Source organism: Sminthopsis crassicaudata, chromosome 5, assembly GCF_048593235.1.
Source record: "Sminthopsis crassicaudata isolate SCR6 chromosome 5, ASM4859323v1, whole genome shotgun sequence".
NCBI lineage: Eukaryota > Metazoa > Chordata > Mammalia > Dasyuromorphia > Dasyuridae > Sminthopsis > Sminthopsis crassicaudata.
The window spans coordinates 294,005,074-294,020,375 of NC_133621.1; the positions used below are offsets into that span (position 1 = coordinate 294,005,074).

The 15,302-nt window shown below is 49.1% G+C and overlaps 2 protein-coding genes across 6 annotated transcripts in view; both read right to left on the minus strand.

Moving 5' to 3' along the window:
- Positions 1–15,302, minus strand: part of PRDM4 (PR/SET domain 4) — a 68,104-nt gene that overhangs the window by 24,971 nt on the left and 27,831 nt on the right. Inside the window, exons 1-3 of one of the 4 annotated variants that reach the window (XM_074271501.1) lie at positions 8,476–8,524; positions 7,867–8,043; positions 4,559–4,692 (exon numbers count right to left, since the gene is read on the minus strand). In XM_074271501.1, the coding sequence (XP_074127602.1) occupies positions 4,559–4,692; positions 7,867–7,877 (145 nt within the window). In that variant the 5' untranslated portion in view covers positions 7,878–8,043; positions 8,476–8,524. Of the gene's footprint in view, positions 1–4,558; positions 4,693–6,360; positions 6,693–7,866; positions 8,044–8,208; positions 8,296–8,475; positions 8,525–15,302 lie in introns of those variants that run through there. The other 3 variants (XM_074271502.1, XM_074271500.1, XM_074271503.1) reach the window with 3 other exon arrangements.
- The window catches only part of LOC141544862 (PR domain zinc finger protein 4-like), a 32,124-nt gene continuing 27,836 nt past the window's right edge, over positions 11,015–15,302 (minus strand). For both annotated transcript variants that reach the window (XM_074271505.1, XM_074271506.1), the window contains exons 8-11: positions 14,217–14,344; positions 13,385–13,702; positions 13,103–13,271; positions 11,015–12,920 (exon numbers count right to left, since the gene is read on the minus strand). In XM_074271505.1, coding sequence (XP_074127606.1) covers positions 12,608–12,920; positions 13,103–13,271; positions 13,385–13,702; positions 14,217–14,344 — 928 coding nt within the window. In that variant the 3' untranslated portion in view covers positions 11,015–12,607. The remainder of the gene's footprint in view (positions 12,921–13,102; positions 13,272–13,384; positions 13,703–14,216; positions 14,345–15,302) is intronic.

A 15,302-nucleotide genomic window follows, 5' to 3' on the forward strand; every position in this document is an offset into this window, starting at 1 on the left:
TAGAGTTTGGTGGGTAGGACAAGGGAAATGGTGGTGATAGAGACCAGAGGCACCATTAAATATATTTTTAAAACAGGGACAGGGAGTGGCCTGCCAGGAAGACCCTGTCCTAAAGCAGGCTTTTAGAGGCACAAAGAGCTCTCTGGTAGTGGGGACTAACATGCCTTGCAGGGTCACTGAACCTGCCCGTGACCCCAGCCCCCCTCCCCTCACCTAGAAGGGAGGCTTCTTCAGACACAAGTAAACAATAACTGTCCCACCCAGAGTTTTCTTTGAAAAATGGCTGGTTTTATTTGGAAACGGAGGGGATGACCATCACTTGGGGAATGGCTGAATGAGTTATAGTATATAAATGTTATAGAATATTATTGTTCTGTAAGAAACAACCAGCAGGATGATTTCAGAAAGATCTGGAGAGACTGACATGAACTAATGCTAAATGAAACGAGCAGGATCAGGAGATCATTGTACATGGCAACAGCAAGACTATATACAATGATCAATTCTGAGGGATGTGGCTCTTTTCAACAGGGAGGTGATTTGGACCAGTTCCAACGATCTTGTGGTGGAGAGAGCCATCCACACCCAAAGAGAGCACTGTGGGAACTGAGTGTGGATCACAACATGGCATTTCCACTTTTTAATTGTTTGCTTGCTATTTTCCTTTTTCTTCTTTTGATCTGATTTTTCTTGTGCAGTGTGTTATTGTGGAAATATTTTCTTTTTTTTTTTTTATTTCTCTTAGCTATTTATATCAAAATTAAGTTTTTTTCAGAGAAAATTATTGTGATTTTTTTGGTTGTTGTTTACACAGGTATACTCCCAAGTATTTCCCCCTTGTTTTCTGTTTTCCTTCCAATTCTGGCTGCATTAATTTTGTTTGTGCAAAAGCTTTTTATTTGACCATATATCATGTGAGATGTTGGTCTATGCAGAGTCACCGCAGATGGTTTTGATGAATGCTGTTTCATAATATAGTTTTAATTCTGGTATAGCTAGGCCACATGGTTTTGCATTTTTTCTTTTTCTTTTTTTCTTTTTTTTTTCCCTCTGAATTCTGTTTATTCTTTTTTTTTTAATTTTTTTATTCATTTTTCCAAATTATCCCCTCCCTCCCTCCACTCCCTCCCCCCGATGGCAGGTAATCCCATACATTTTACATGTGTTACAATATAACCTAGATACAATATATGTGTGTAAATACCATTTTTTTGTTGCACATTAATTATTAGCTTCCGAAGGTATAAGTAACCTGGGTAGATAGACAGTAGTGCTAACAATTTACATTCACTTCCCAGTGTTCCTTCTCTGGGTGTAGTTGTTTCTGTCCATCATTGATCAACTGGAAGTGAGTTGGATCTTCTTTATGTTGAAGATTTCCACCTCCATCAGAATACATCCTCATACAGTATTGTTGTTGAAGTGTACAGAGATCTTCTGGTTCTGCTCATTTCACTCAGCAACAGTTGATGTAAGTCTCGCCAAACCTCTCTGTATTCCTCCTGCTGGTCATTTCTTACAGAGCAATAATATTCCATAACCTTCATATAACATAATTTACCCAACCATTCTCCAATTGATGGACATCCATTCAACTTCCAGTTTCTAGCTACAACAAAAAGAGCTGCCACAAACATTTTGGCACATATATGTCTCTTTCCGCTCTTTAGTATTTCTTTGGGATATAATCCTAATAACAGCAATGCTGGGTCAAAGGGTATGCACAGTTTGACAACTTTTTGGGCATAGTTCCAAATTGCTCTCCAGAATGGCTGGATTCTTTCACAACTCCACCAGCAATGTATTAGTGTCCCAATTTCCCCACATCTCCTCCAACATTCATCATTATTTGTTCCTGTCATTTTAGCCAATCTGACAGGTGTATAGTGGTATCTCAGAGTTGTCTTAATTTGCATTTCTCTGATCAGTAGTGATTTGGAACACTCTTTCATATGAGTGGAAATAGTTTCAATTTCATCATCTGAGAATTGTCTGTTCATATCCCTGGACCATTTATCAATTGGAGAATGGTTTGGTTTCCTATAAATCAGGGTCAGTTCTCTATATATTTTGGAAATGAGACCTTTGTCAGAACCTTTCCTTTTAAAAATATTTTCCCAATTTGTTACTTCCCTTCTAATCTTGTTTGCATTAGTATTGTTTGTACAAAAGCTTTTTAATTTGATGTAATCAAAATCTTCTATTTTGTGATCAATACTGATCTCTAATTCTCCTCTGGTCATAAATTCCTTCCTCCTATTGTGGAAATATTTTCAGAAGAACTGCACATGGTTAACATATATTGGATTATCTGCCATCTAGGGGAGTGGTGGTGGGGAGAAGGGAGGGAGAAAAATCTGGAACACAAGGTTTTGCAAGGGTGAAGTTGAAAACTATCTTTACATGTATTTTGAAAATAAAAAGCCATTATTAAAAAGAAAAGAAAGGAAAGGAAAAATGCCCAGTCTTTTGTCTCTGGAGTGGATCCCACAACCATTGCTACAGTGAGATCGAGGACAGTCCCAGACCCACACTCCACATCCTCACTTTCCTAGATTTTAATAATGGTTATACAATAACCAACTAAGAATCAAAATGATCCTGACACTTTTAAGACCCAATAAACTGGTTATTCAAAGACGATTCAGACATGAATAAATAGCTAAAAGCATAAAAGTCCATGTCACCCCAACCCCCTCATTCCACAACAAGGAGAAGCTAAGGCCTGGGAGGGGATGTGACTTGTTCACTGTATCACAGGTGAAGAGAAGCAGGATTTGAACCCGGGGCCCACTGTATGGACAGTGTGGCTTTTAGCCCCTCTTTGTTTCTATGGCTCTGCCCAATGTGGGCTTCAGGAGCAGAGCACCCCCACCCCCAGCAGCTCAACAGGCAGCCAGCCCTCTCTTTGGTTCTGCTGCTCTGCCCGACATGGACTGCGCTCCCTTAATTCTGGAGGAGTTTGGCTGAGAGCAAAGTTTTCAGGAGAGAGAAGGGTTTATCCAAGGCCGGGCACGCAGGAGCTCTTCCGGAGGGGGCTCCTCAGGGTGCTATGAGCAGACAGCAGAGACAACTCCAGGGCACAGTCCGTCTCTTCTTCCTGTCCCAGACATCTCAGAGTGGGGCAGCCTGGCCCAGTGCTCTGCCCCAAAGAGAATTAGCCAATCTTACAGTCCCACCATGTGTCAGGGCCTGGGGAAATGGGAAAGAAGGATAAAGTCCTTCCCCCCCCCCCAGATTTACACATCTTAGGGACATGGCACTAAGCAGAGAAGCTTGAGACCAAGAACCACTTGGGAGGCCAGAAAGGCATCATGGAGGAGGTGGCCCTGGGTGCTAGGAGGACCAGGGTTTTCTGAGCTGAAAAAGCAAGTCTGGGAAGAGCCCTTCAAAGGCATGGGGAGGGGGTACACAATGCCAAGTTTATGGAACAGCTCTGAAGGGACTTCAATGCCAGGCTGGCAGGTTTCTGTCTAATCTAGTGGCCAAAGGAGTCTTGAGGCCTTCAGAGCTGGGGCAACATGGTCAGACGTGGCCTTTGGGAAGATCCAAGGCAGCTGCATGGAGAATTAGGAAAACCCAAGTTCAAATCCAGAGTGAAGTCTAGGGAGGTGACTTCAGCCAAGTCCCAGAAACTCCCTGAGGCCGTTTCTAACATGGAACCAGTCACACCTGCTTCCCAGGCCTGTTAGAAGCCCAAAGAGGGTAAGGTTTGTAAAGCAAGCCAGCTGTGCTTAGGTAGCTAGCAGAAGGGAGTGACTGATCTGGGGAAGAGCAGGGAAGGGGATGGCTGGGGCAGAAAGGGATGGAGGCACAAATTGCTGCAGAAGTGAAAATGGCCAGAGCCGACGTCCGAATGGGCAGAGGCCAGGGGAAGGAGGAAGCTCAGATTGCACGGATGTCCTCAAATGTTTCTTAGAGTTCCCATGTTCTATGACACATGAGAAAAAGAATGCAGTCATAGGACCCAAGTTCAAGTCCCAGCTGAGCCACTTCAAGTGAGACTTCAAGCAAGGGCCTTCCCCCTTATGTGGAACCACTCTCTGCATCTGTACTTTCTAAATTGAAGACCCTACAATCACTATAACATGAGTAAGAGATTTTAAGCACCAAAATCTAAGAAGTGGGAGAACTTAGGACCATAAACTCAGTATCTAAGTAGGCCGATTTTCAAAAATTAGTTTCTCTCTGTCACCAGATCTGCTCACCCAGATCCAAAGCAATTGGAAAGTCAGAGTCTGGAATTCCAAAAGATGCAGAAGGGCTGGGCAGGAGCAAGAAGTGGAAGCGGCGCTTTCCCCCCAAAAGCTGCCCAAAGCCATCAGGAACAAGCTCTCGGGGAAGTGTGGGAAGGGAGCTCCCTCCTGAGGATGCCCTTGTGCTGGGCAGGAGGATCCCTCTCCCACTCTGTGGAAGCGTTCCCATGATCCCCTGGCTATCAGGGCACAATATGCTGGTGTGTTTGCTATCCATATCCCCTGTCACTCAAGGAAGCTGAAGGAGAACAGCTCCGTATTAGGACAGACGACCAGCGGCCCAGCAGGGCTTCATCACTCACCTGGGGCAGGAATGGCATTGTGAGTAGGTGAGGCGGCCAGGCCAAGGTGGCTCCCTGAGACGGGCAAGGCATTGCTCACAGAGGATGCAGCGAGCTGCTCCATCCCCACGGGACTCAGGTTCATCTCGTTCATCCTAGAAAAGAACACAGCAGGTTGGCAGCTAAAGCACTGATGTCCAAGGGTGCACTGCAGCAGCCCACGGCTCCGATGGACTCAAGACGCCCACTGGACAAGGGGAAAAGAGTCATCCACAGCTCTCATTTCTGAAAATGGTCTCTGAGCTCTGTCAAACATCCAATTCTTTTTTAAAAATTATTATTATGGCTTTTTATTTACCAGATATATGTATAGGTAATTTTAATTTTACCTCATTGATAATTGCCAAACCTTTTGTTCCAATTTTTCCCTCCTTCCCCCCATCCCCTCTCTCAAATGGCAGGTTGATCAATACACAAACATCCAATTCTACTATTAGGCTTAAAACACAAACAAACAACCAAACTACCAAGCCTCCTTGTTTTTACTCCTGCCCCAAGGCCTGCACCATTGCTTTTCCCATCAAGAACAAAACTGCCTGACACAGGGAATCAGACGTCTGGATGTGGTTGACAATTAATAGGCTCTGAGGACCATCTCTGAGACCCCTTAAGCAGGAGAGGGTGCTTAACCCGAGCCTGGGCTGCCATCTCTGGACCACCCTGGGAGAGGCACTTCCCCTCTTTTTCATCTGTAAGATGGGCAGTGGCAGCAGCACCTCCCTATCTGGCTGTCAGAGGTATTTTTGAGGCACTGTTTGTCCCTTTATGTCAGGCACTGGTCTGTCCTCAGAACCGTAACTTAACTAAAAACAGAAGCACTGGATACTTTTCTCCAACACAAGAATGTTTCAAACATTTCTTTGGCGAGACCTCAGGCACGATATTTATGGAAACATGCATAGAAGGACTATACGTGTTCAACATATATTGGAGTACTTGCCATCTAGGGGATGGGGTGGGGGGAAGGGAAGGAAAAAATTTAGGATACAAGGTTTTATAAGGGTGAATACTGAAAATTGTCCATGTATATATTTTGAAAATTAAAAGCTTTAATTAAAAAAAAAGAAATGAAGAGCAGGATGCTCTCAGAAAAACCTACCAAGATTTACACAAAGTGATGAAATGTGGAGTGGAACTAGGAGAACACTGTACACAGGAACAGCAATAGTGAATGGCTTAGCAATACAGTGATTCAAGACAATTATGAAGGATTTTTGGTGAAAAATCCTATCCACCTCCAAACAACAGATGGATGCTGAATACATTCTGAAGCATACTTTTTGTCTTTAGATTTCTTCATATTCAGGGGGGGAGGATGTTTGGTCTGTGTTCTTTTTTTTGTCCTACAGTTAATATGGAAACATTTTACATGATTACGTGTGTATATCAAATTGCTTGCCTTGTCAAGAAGAGAAGGGAGGGAGAGAGAATTTGGAGCTCAAGAATGTTTTCTAAAAAAGGTAAAAATATTTATTTACGTGTAAGTGAGGAAAACATATTTTAAAAATGTTTTAAATAAAATTTATAAAAAAATGTGTCCCTGTACCCAGGCAATAAACTATGTAAAAATCAGTGCAAAGTCTATAACCCTAATGGAAAGGAAACGAATCCCAACGCTTCCAGAGAGTTATACTTCCTAATTTCTTATTATCCGCCCCATCCTGTCAGGCACGTGGCTATCCTCTGTCCACAGTGGAATGACATTCCTCCCTCCACTTCTATCCCCAGATCGCTGTCCATGCTAAGTGCCTCCTACTCCTTACCTAGAAGACTTCATCAGATCCGGTCTCTCTTCCCTTAAACCAGCCTCCCGGCAAGATGACATTCCTTGTACACAGATCTTCTAACTTCAGGAACTTCTAACTGCCTCCAATCAAACCCGCACTCCCTGCTTAACTTGATGTCCAAGGGACTCTCCCATGTGGGGCCGCCATCGTCCTTCTAGTTTTCTCCCATATCACTATCCATTACCTCCCATGTACCAGATACTTCAGTGAAAGTGAACACCCCCCATCTGTCCCACATTTTCCCTCTCCCCTCTTCGTGCTGCGCCCTTCCTCTTCTCACCTCTGCTTCTGAAACCTCATTTATTCCCCCAAACCCAGTTCAAATGTCCCTCCTCCCTCCTCCCTGCTCGGAAATGTTCTTCTGTTCTCAGATAGGACTCCCTTACAGGCCCAGCACAAGTTTACAGGCTCTATGAGACCAGACCATGTGCCGGTCATTTTTATCATCACCCCTAGAGCTCGGCAGAGGACTCGGTGCCTGACACAAAGCAGGTGCTCTAGAAGCGCTATCATTCTGCTGCACAGGTCAGACAGCTTCCCATGATTCAGTGTACCAGGAGGGAGGCAGCCTCAGGACGGCAGAGCCCCAGCGCCTGCTCTGACCCGTCCCTGACCCCCACCTCTGGCGCTGCCCGCCGGGGCCCATCTGCTTCGGAAAGGGGGCTCCCTGGCAGGGAGTGAAGCTCAACTGAGCAGGAAGCTTAGCCCAAAAGCATCTTTCCCAGTGCGAAGCTTTAGGTGTCACAGGGAGACTGAGGCACACGGGGCACCGGCTCGTCCAGTCACCCAGCCAGGAAATGACTGACAGAACTTGCCCGGCTCTGCCTCAGCCAGGCCCGGGCCTCCTGCGGCTAAAGCGGACACGACAAGCGCAGCCAGGAGGAACTGGACACTGTTTAACGAAGTCTGCCAGGACCCCGGGTCAAGCGCGTCTCTCCCGCTCACCCCTGCCCCACTCCCTGCCTCGGCCGAGAAAGCCCAGGGCCGTGCCCCCGGGCCTTCTGTGCCGCCGGTCGAGCCTGCACCCGCGGACGCTCGGGTGAGGAGCCGCCACATGCTGCGGCGCAACGTGGAAGCGCCGGCACCTGGATGTAGCTGGGAAAGTGTCCTGTGGAGGGGAAACATTAGAGAGAAAACGGCCCTGGGGACAAAATCTGGGGAGAAGATTCAAAGGAATGAAAACCACGTTCTGGGGCTTTCGGAGGAAAGGGTTAAAAACGTCAGCTCCCGCGGCGGGGTCTGGGCCAGGGGCAGACGCTAGGCCGGACCCCGGCCCGGCGTGCCCCTGCCCCGCCAGCTGAGTTCCAGCTCTTACCAGCTCCCAGAGGGGCTGCGAGGGGAGGGGGAGCCCGAGCCCGGCGGGTCTCCGGGGACGCCCCCACCTGCGGCGCAAACAAAGGCTCGAGGGGCCGCTCTTGCCCAGACCTCGGCATCCTCGGGGCCTGGGGGGAGGGGCCCGCGAGGGGCGGGGCCACGGCTCACCTGGGATGCATCAGTTTGGCGCTAGGTGTCAGCGCCGTGAGCAGGGGTGGAGGGTCAGGACCCCGGGACCCTCGGGGGACTCCGGACCTCCAGCCCCCCGAGGTGAGGGGCGCTTAGTCCTGCGGGGAGCCCCGGCAGCGCATTCCCGACCTCCGCGGGGAAGCCTGGGACCGAATCCTGCGCGAGAAAGACAGCGAGGCTGAGGCGACGGCCACGCCCCCATCGACCCCTGCCCCTCCCCTAGACACACCCCTTTTTAAAGATAACTTTGCAAGCGCATCCTTCTGGCCCCCGCCGAGGAGAGCGTCCTTGGGGACGCATGCGCAACGAAGGTACCCATACAGCCAATATTCTGTGTCCTCCCCTCGTCTGACAAACCGGCCGCACACGCGCAGGCGAATGACAGGGGAAGAGTGCGAGCTTTGTTTCCTGGCGGTGGACCACTTCTGAAAGCTCCGCCCCCTCTCCTCGCCCGCTCCCCGTCTCTGCGCATATGCGCACCGAGTGCCGCCCCGCCCCAGCCCATCGCGGTCAGGCACCTCCCCTCCCCCCGCGAGCCTGACACCTCTCAACCCCAAAGCCCCAGACACATCTAGCGGACAGCCGCACCCGCTAAAGCGTCTATCACCGCCTCCTCCGCCTCCGCTTCTCTCAGACTTTCCCCTTACCCCCTTACAGTTCTCCCCCACCCCCATATGGTCCTTCTGCTCTTCATTGCTCCCCCAACACTCTCTTGCGCGTGCGTACGGAAAGCCACAGGAGAGCTAAGAGCAGCAAGGGACCCCAAGGCCAGGATTGACAGCATGGAGAAATCGAGCACCGAGTGATCGAACTGCGGTTGCTAGGGCAACGGAGGCGGGTGTAAGGGTCAGGATGGTTGGTCTCCCAGTAGGGTAGCAGTCTCCCTGTAGCGCAGTCTCTTCAAAGCATCTCCCTTCCCCCCCATGCGCAGTATATGTCCTAGATGCGTGCTAGACCACGTTTGTGGTGTTCCCGTCAGGAGAAACCTTAGAACCTAGGACTGGGAAAGGCAAAGCTGGGCAGAACTTGGAACAGGGGATGCCAGAGCCGGGAGGGATCTTAGAACAGGGGATGTCAGAGCCGGGAGGGAGCCTAGAACAGGGGACGTCAAGGCCGTGAGGGAGCTTAGAACAGGGGATGTCAGAGCCGGGAGGGAGCTTAGAACAGGGGATGTCAGAGCCGGGAGGGAGCTTAGAACAGGGGACGTCAGAGCCGGGAGGGAGCCTAGAACAGGGGACGTCAAGGCCGTGAGGGAGCCTAGAACAGGGGAAGTCAAGGCCGGGAGGGAGCTTAGAACAGGGGGTGTGAGAGCTGGGAGGGGCCTGAGAACGGAATGTCAGAACTGAGAACAAGGCACTTAGTATGAGAATGTCACATCCAGGCTCTATTTTAGAACTGTTAAGAATCATGAAGAACTCTAGAACATGGAATGTCAGACTTTAGAATTAAGAATGTGAATGCCATAAAAGACCTTAGGACAGAGAACACCAAAACTGGGAAGGACCTGAAAACATGAACTAAAGAGACTGAATGTAGATCATAGCATAGTATTTTCACTTGGATATTGTTGTTGGTTGTTGTTTGCTTGCCTTTTTTCTTTCTTGAGTTTTTCCTCTCTTGATCTGATTTTTTGGGGGGGCAGCATGATAAATATGGAAATATTTTAAAAGAATGGCATGTTGCCTTATATCAGGTTGCTTGCTATCTTAGGGAGAAGGGAGGGGGGAGAAGAGGGAGAAAAATTTGGAACACAGGGTTTTGCAAAGGTGAATGTTGAGAGCTAACTGCATGTATTTGAAAAAATAAAATACTATTAATAAATAGAGTTCTTAAATGTGTAATAAAATGAAATAATGTAAGATTGTAAAGGAAACCAGCTATATTGAAATATTATCAAAATGTTTTTTAAATGTTTAAAGATTCAGAATCATAAACCCTACTCTAGTCCAAATCTCATTTTCCTAATGAGGAAAACGAGTCAGAGGAAATTGACAGAACTTGATCAGAGTCACATAAGCCAGTAGAGTAGGACCAGTAGGCCATTTGAATTCAATTCTCCTGATTAGGATGGGGAAGAAAAAGAGGAAAAAATAAAACATTTATATAGAGCCAGACACTTTAGTTAACTTTTTACATACATACATACATATACACATTCTCTAGCTTCATATTAGTAGTAAGAGAGGGAGTCCAAATTTGAATTCAGGCTTTGCTAACTACGCCCAGCACTGTATCCTACTGTACCACACTGGCTTCTATCCCAAGCTCAGCAATTCCTGAGGATACAGTGTGGTTCATTTGAGAAAATATTAACTCTGGAGTCAGAGAACCTGGATTGAAATCTCACCTCTGCTGATGTTGGACTAGTCATTTAACCATACAGAAAATGGGAGAGTTGTACTACATAACCTTTAAAGTCCTTTCGAAGTGCTCCATGTTTGTACTAATTTTTAGTCCTTTCGAAGTTCCATGTTTGATTATACTAATTTTTACTAAGCAACTGGTGGTTCTACCTTAGGCCATCAATCTGGATGTGGTTTGGATTAATGGACCTTTTTTTTTTTTTTTTAAATTCTCTTCTAGCTGATCATGCAATATCTCTACTATGGCTCTCCAGAGTCACTTCTTATTAAGAACAATGAGATAATGGAGGTTTGTGAAGTTTCACCTGGGATTTCTGTAAGCCTGAGTTGGGCCAATATTGTGCTTCTGGGAAGGAGACTGCAGTATTGCCGTAGAATGAGGGACACAGAGGCTGAAAGACCCGACTTCAAATCCAGCCTCAGGTACTTACGGCCATGGGACCCTGGGCACATCAGATTGTTCCCTCCTCTGTAAAATGGGGATCATTATGGTGCCTATCTCATGAAGTTTTAATGAGATTCAAGTAAGAATAGGACGTGCCCGCCCTGTCATGGCTGGTGCCTGGTCTCCTTCAGCCAGATATCCTGAGACTGTGAAAATTAGTGATCCCTATTTCACATTTTTATTTCCTTCTGCAATTGGTTGAATTCTGTTAAATTTATTTTGTATTTTATAACCAAAGCCTTTTATAACCAAAGTTCAAAAGCTGTCAGATCCTAAAGTTTATTCTATCCCCTTTAATAAAAAAAAAAAACCCTGAGCCAAGTTTCAAGGTTTAATACTCTTATAAAAATCTCCAATTCTAAGGGAACTGTAAGTTATCCTAGCACCATGTGGAAACCACTTTGTGCCAAGGAAGTGTGTTCTTCCAATATTGGTTCCTGAGAAACTCCATGCCAAGTCCAAGTTACCTCTGGGAACACCCGAGTTCACCTGCCCCTACCTCTGTTACTCCTTGCCCAATGGAGGCCATATTAGTTCATTTTGTAAGGAGCCATACAGCCTAGGTCCCTGGCCCGCTACCCCTAGACCCAGGACCCCACCCAGCCACAGAGAGGGAGGGGTGCTCATGTCTGCTTTCCCCCACCTCAATGCTGCTCACCTTATAACCAATGCCTATAAAATTAAATTTGGCTAAATTGGGGCAAGCCATTGACCCTTTTTATAGGCTGGCAGTGCCCCTTAGTACCTTGCTTGGAGAAAAGCTGCCTCAGTCTACCTTGGTTGGATTTTACTCTGGGGCCCCAAGTTTGGCATTCTCACCATCTTCATTCAGAGAAGCTCAGGAGTGGAGGAGCCAAGATAGGAGAAAAAGGAGAGGCAGCAGTGGGGGTAGGGGTGGGAAGGACAGCCTCCAGAATAGAGCACTGCCCCCCCGGGACCGTTCCATGCTGATGGAACAATGTCTTCCTCGGCTGGGATTCATACACACACGATGCACACCTTTGCACACACCCTCACAGACACTGCAAATAAGTCTCTTCTTGAAAAATTGCTTTTAATTTTTTCCTAGAGTACAGGTTTGAATGAAAAAACATTCATTCAATAAATAGTTTAGCAGCAACACCTTCCCGGTCACCTCCACACCCAGCCCAGAGGACGCCATCTCTAACAGGCAATCTGTACCAGACAGTGTCACCCCCCCAAAAGGCTAAAGAGGAGCTACAGACTTGGCGTGCAGGGCCCCTCATACTTGAAGGGGCCTGCGGTCGGCCTGGAAGCGATTCTAGGGCCCCGGAGAGTGCTGGTTTCTCACAGGTTCCCCAGAACACCAGAGCCCACACTTGGAAGGCAATGCTGTGTGGATGATAACAAGAGTCTGGCCAAAATGTGACAGAGTGGTAGTGCCCCTCTTTAGCCTCTGGCACCCCCTTTTTTAGCAGAGCCCCCTTTTTGTGGTTCCCAGCCTCGGTCCCTTGGCCTCTCCTATGAACCATCAGTGCCCCCAGACCCTGGGGGTGGATATCACAGGTGAGTCCAGATTCAGTCCCCACGTGCCAGCCAAAGTTAGGGCTGTAGCCCTGATGGGCCGCTTTGTTGGGGGAGCGATTATGTGCTGCCCAGAAAGGGGGAGCCACAAGGCAGGATAGACACTACAGAGGATCTAATTCCTCATTGGTCGCTGGGCCCACAGGCTCTACATGGCTCAGACGTGGCCCTTTGTAAACTCTGGGTCTGTGGTCCGGTCTTCCCTCCCTGTGAGGGCTGAAGGATCCAGGTTTCTCTAAGTGCTTTGCCCGTTCTCGTTCAGTCTGTCTCGGCCACTGGCTGGAACAACAGACAAAACTGCGTTCCTACATGGAGTGCGGATGCTGGCTGGGTCCCCCTTTTCTCCCCCCACCCACCCAGTTCAGCCTCACTTGCGTCCGGGGAGGTCCCCCTCGGCAGCATACACGCCCCCGCTCAGCCGACAGCCCTCGGCCACTATGGCCTCTCCCGGCTCCTCTTCCTCAGACTCATCCTCTTCTTCCTCCTCCTGGGCTGAGGAGCTGGAGGCAGGGCCTTTGCAGATCTTCAGGTGGCGGGTCAGGTGGTACTTGGTCAAGTAGGCCTTGGAACACTTTTCACAGATGTAATCCCTCTTTCCCTCATGGGAGTTGAGATGCTTTGTCAAGTGATTGGTCCTCAAGAAGAGCTTCTCACACTTGGGGCACTTGAAATGCCGTTCCCTGAGAAACACAAAGGTCAGAGCTTGACTCTGGCTGCCTGAGGGCCCTCCCAGTCCAAGGCCCTGACTCTTCCCTGTCACTCACTCCCCTCACCTTCCTTCCCCTTGACCCCCACCCCAGCAAGCCCCAAAGATCTAGTCCAACTCCCCAGTTAGAGGAAACCAGAGGGCAGGCCTACATACTGTGTGTGAGTGAGCACATGCTGCTTGAGGTCCTGCCGCCTCATGAAGAGCTTGTCACAGTAATCACACTTCAGGTTCTTCTCCCCAGTGTGGATGACCATGTGACACTCCAGGTGAGCCTTCTGGGTGAAGGACTTGTCACACAAGGCGCACCTGTAGTTCTTCTGGCCTGCACAGAGGCACAAGGGAGAAAGGCCCGTGAGCCTCCCTGCCCTCAGCCCAGATTCCCCAAAAACTCCCCAGGAGGGAGGAGGGCCACCCCACTCCACGCCGGCCCCTTACCCGTGTGTATTTTCAGGTGTGTGCGCAGGTTGCTGGGGTCACTGAAAGCCTTACTGCAAAAGTCACACTTGTGGGGCTTCATTCCCATGTGGCCCATGAAGTGCACATGGAGCTTGGAGGGCGAGGTGAAGGCCTGTGGGCACATGGAGCACTTCCACTTCCTCTCCTTGCTGTGGTTGGGCCCATGGCCGCCGCCTCCATGGCTCTGGCTTGGGAGGTGCTGCTGGATGTGACTGCTCAGGTGGACTTTGAACTCAGCATAGGAGTTGCACTCCTTGCCACAGGTACAGACGTGCACGTCTGGGTGCTCAGGAACCCCTGTGGGCAAAAGCACACGGGTCAGATCTGGTCTGGTCTAGGCTGTCTCTGGGACAAGAAGCCTGGCCTGAGTTCCCCAGATGCCCAGGGGGACTTAGAGCAATGTCAAAGTCAAAATGAGGCTGACCCTGAGGAGGTCCAGCCTGGGACCTGGAGTCTTAATTCCAGGGCTTCGGCGGTGCTTGACCACACCACGCCTCCCATAGGTCTTTGAGGTCTCCATGACCCTCCCAGTGTCAGCCTGTGGAACTGTGGAGGTCAGCACAGTATGCTTCTACTCTAGGGAATGTGACTGTCAATGCCTGGAAATGAACCTCTCAAATCCACCCCCCAGAATCTACTTCCACTTCAGAATCTCAGCCATTTGCAGCCCCAGGTTGGGACAATGAAGGTCATCCGAATTGTGAGGGGGAAAACAGGCTGTTAGGAGCCCACGTCAGCACTGCTTGTTTCTGCTGCTCCCATTATCCCTACAGCATCACTTAAGAAGGAAAGGGACCCACAGCTAGCTTACCCATCTGCTGGGCATAATCCCGGCTGTAATAAAACAGTAACTCGTTCTCTGGAGGGATATCCTGGGAGGTGCAGAAGTAGATCTTCCCATCGTGAGGATAAGCCACCAGATTCTGCTCTTCCCGGTTCCTGAAACACCACACATTTCACAGCTGGTCAAGCTCAGGATTGGGGCCTCAAAAGTGCAGCTCTAACTGGCCCAAGAAGCCGCCCCATCAGGCCGTTCTGCTACTGCTCCCCGGCATTTACCCACAGAGAGGACTCCCCTGGGTGTTGGTGGACCGCTCCTGAGATCACAGGCCCAGACCATCCGGGGCAGTATGAGGAGACCCAGGAGGCGGGTCCAGGATTCTATCCCCCTCTTCCCTGACAGGGGCATGGTGTTTATATAGTACCAGGCACAGACAAGCAGGAGGGTGGGCAGCCACACATCTAGGTCTCTATCACCTGAGGATGGGCTGAAGACTGGGGGAGGGAAGGCTGGGGAAGATTCCTGCCCCCCCCCAAACAAGGTAGGACGTGGGGACCTTCCTACTATTAGAAGGGCCGTTCCTGGAGGAGGGATCACTCACAGCTGTTTTTTTTGACCCAGAGGGGAGAAACTGAAGCAAAGGGACTGAAAAGGTATAAACTGGCAACTGGGCCTTCAAAGCAGACTGAGGGCAGGGCCAGGCTGGGGCTCCCTGCCAACTCTCCCAAGTGTGTGACTAAGGAACACTTAGGGTTTCCCCCACTTAGGAAAACATGCTCCAGGATAACTGGGGTTTCCTCACTAACTTTAGAACGTAGCTACATTGTTCACAGCCTGAGGGAATGCCTCCTTGCTGAAATGAGGGGTGACTCGATCTCTACAAGGAAGAGAGAACCAGGGGGATCCATCTGAGATGGTTCTGGTTTTCTAGCCAAGGTTACTCCAGCCAGCTGAAGACCATCAAGCAATTAAAACTTCTTAATTGCCAGAGAGGAGCTTGAGCATTCCCACCTGAAGGCCGGCCAACCTACCTACCCAGTGGGCTGGTCTTGCCTTTGAGGGCCACGTGATAACCCATCTGACCAATCAGAGTGAAGACACCCTTGGGTTTAAAAG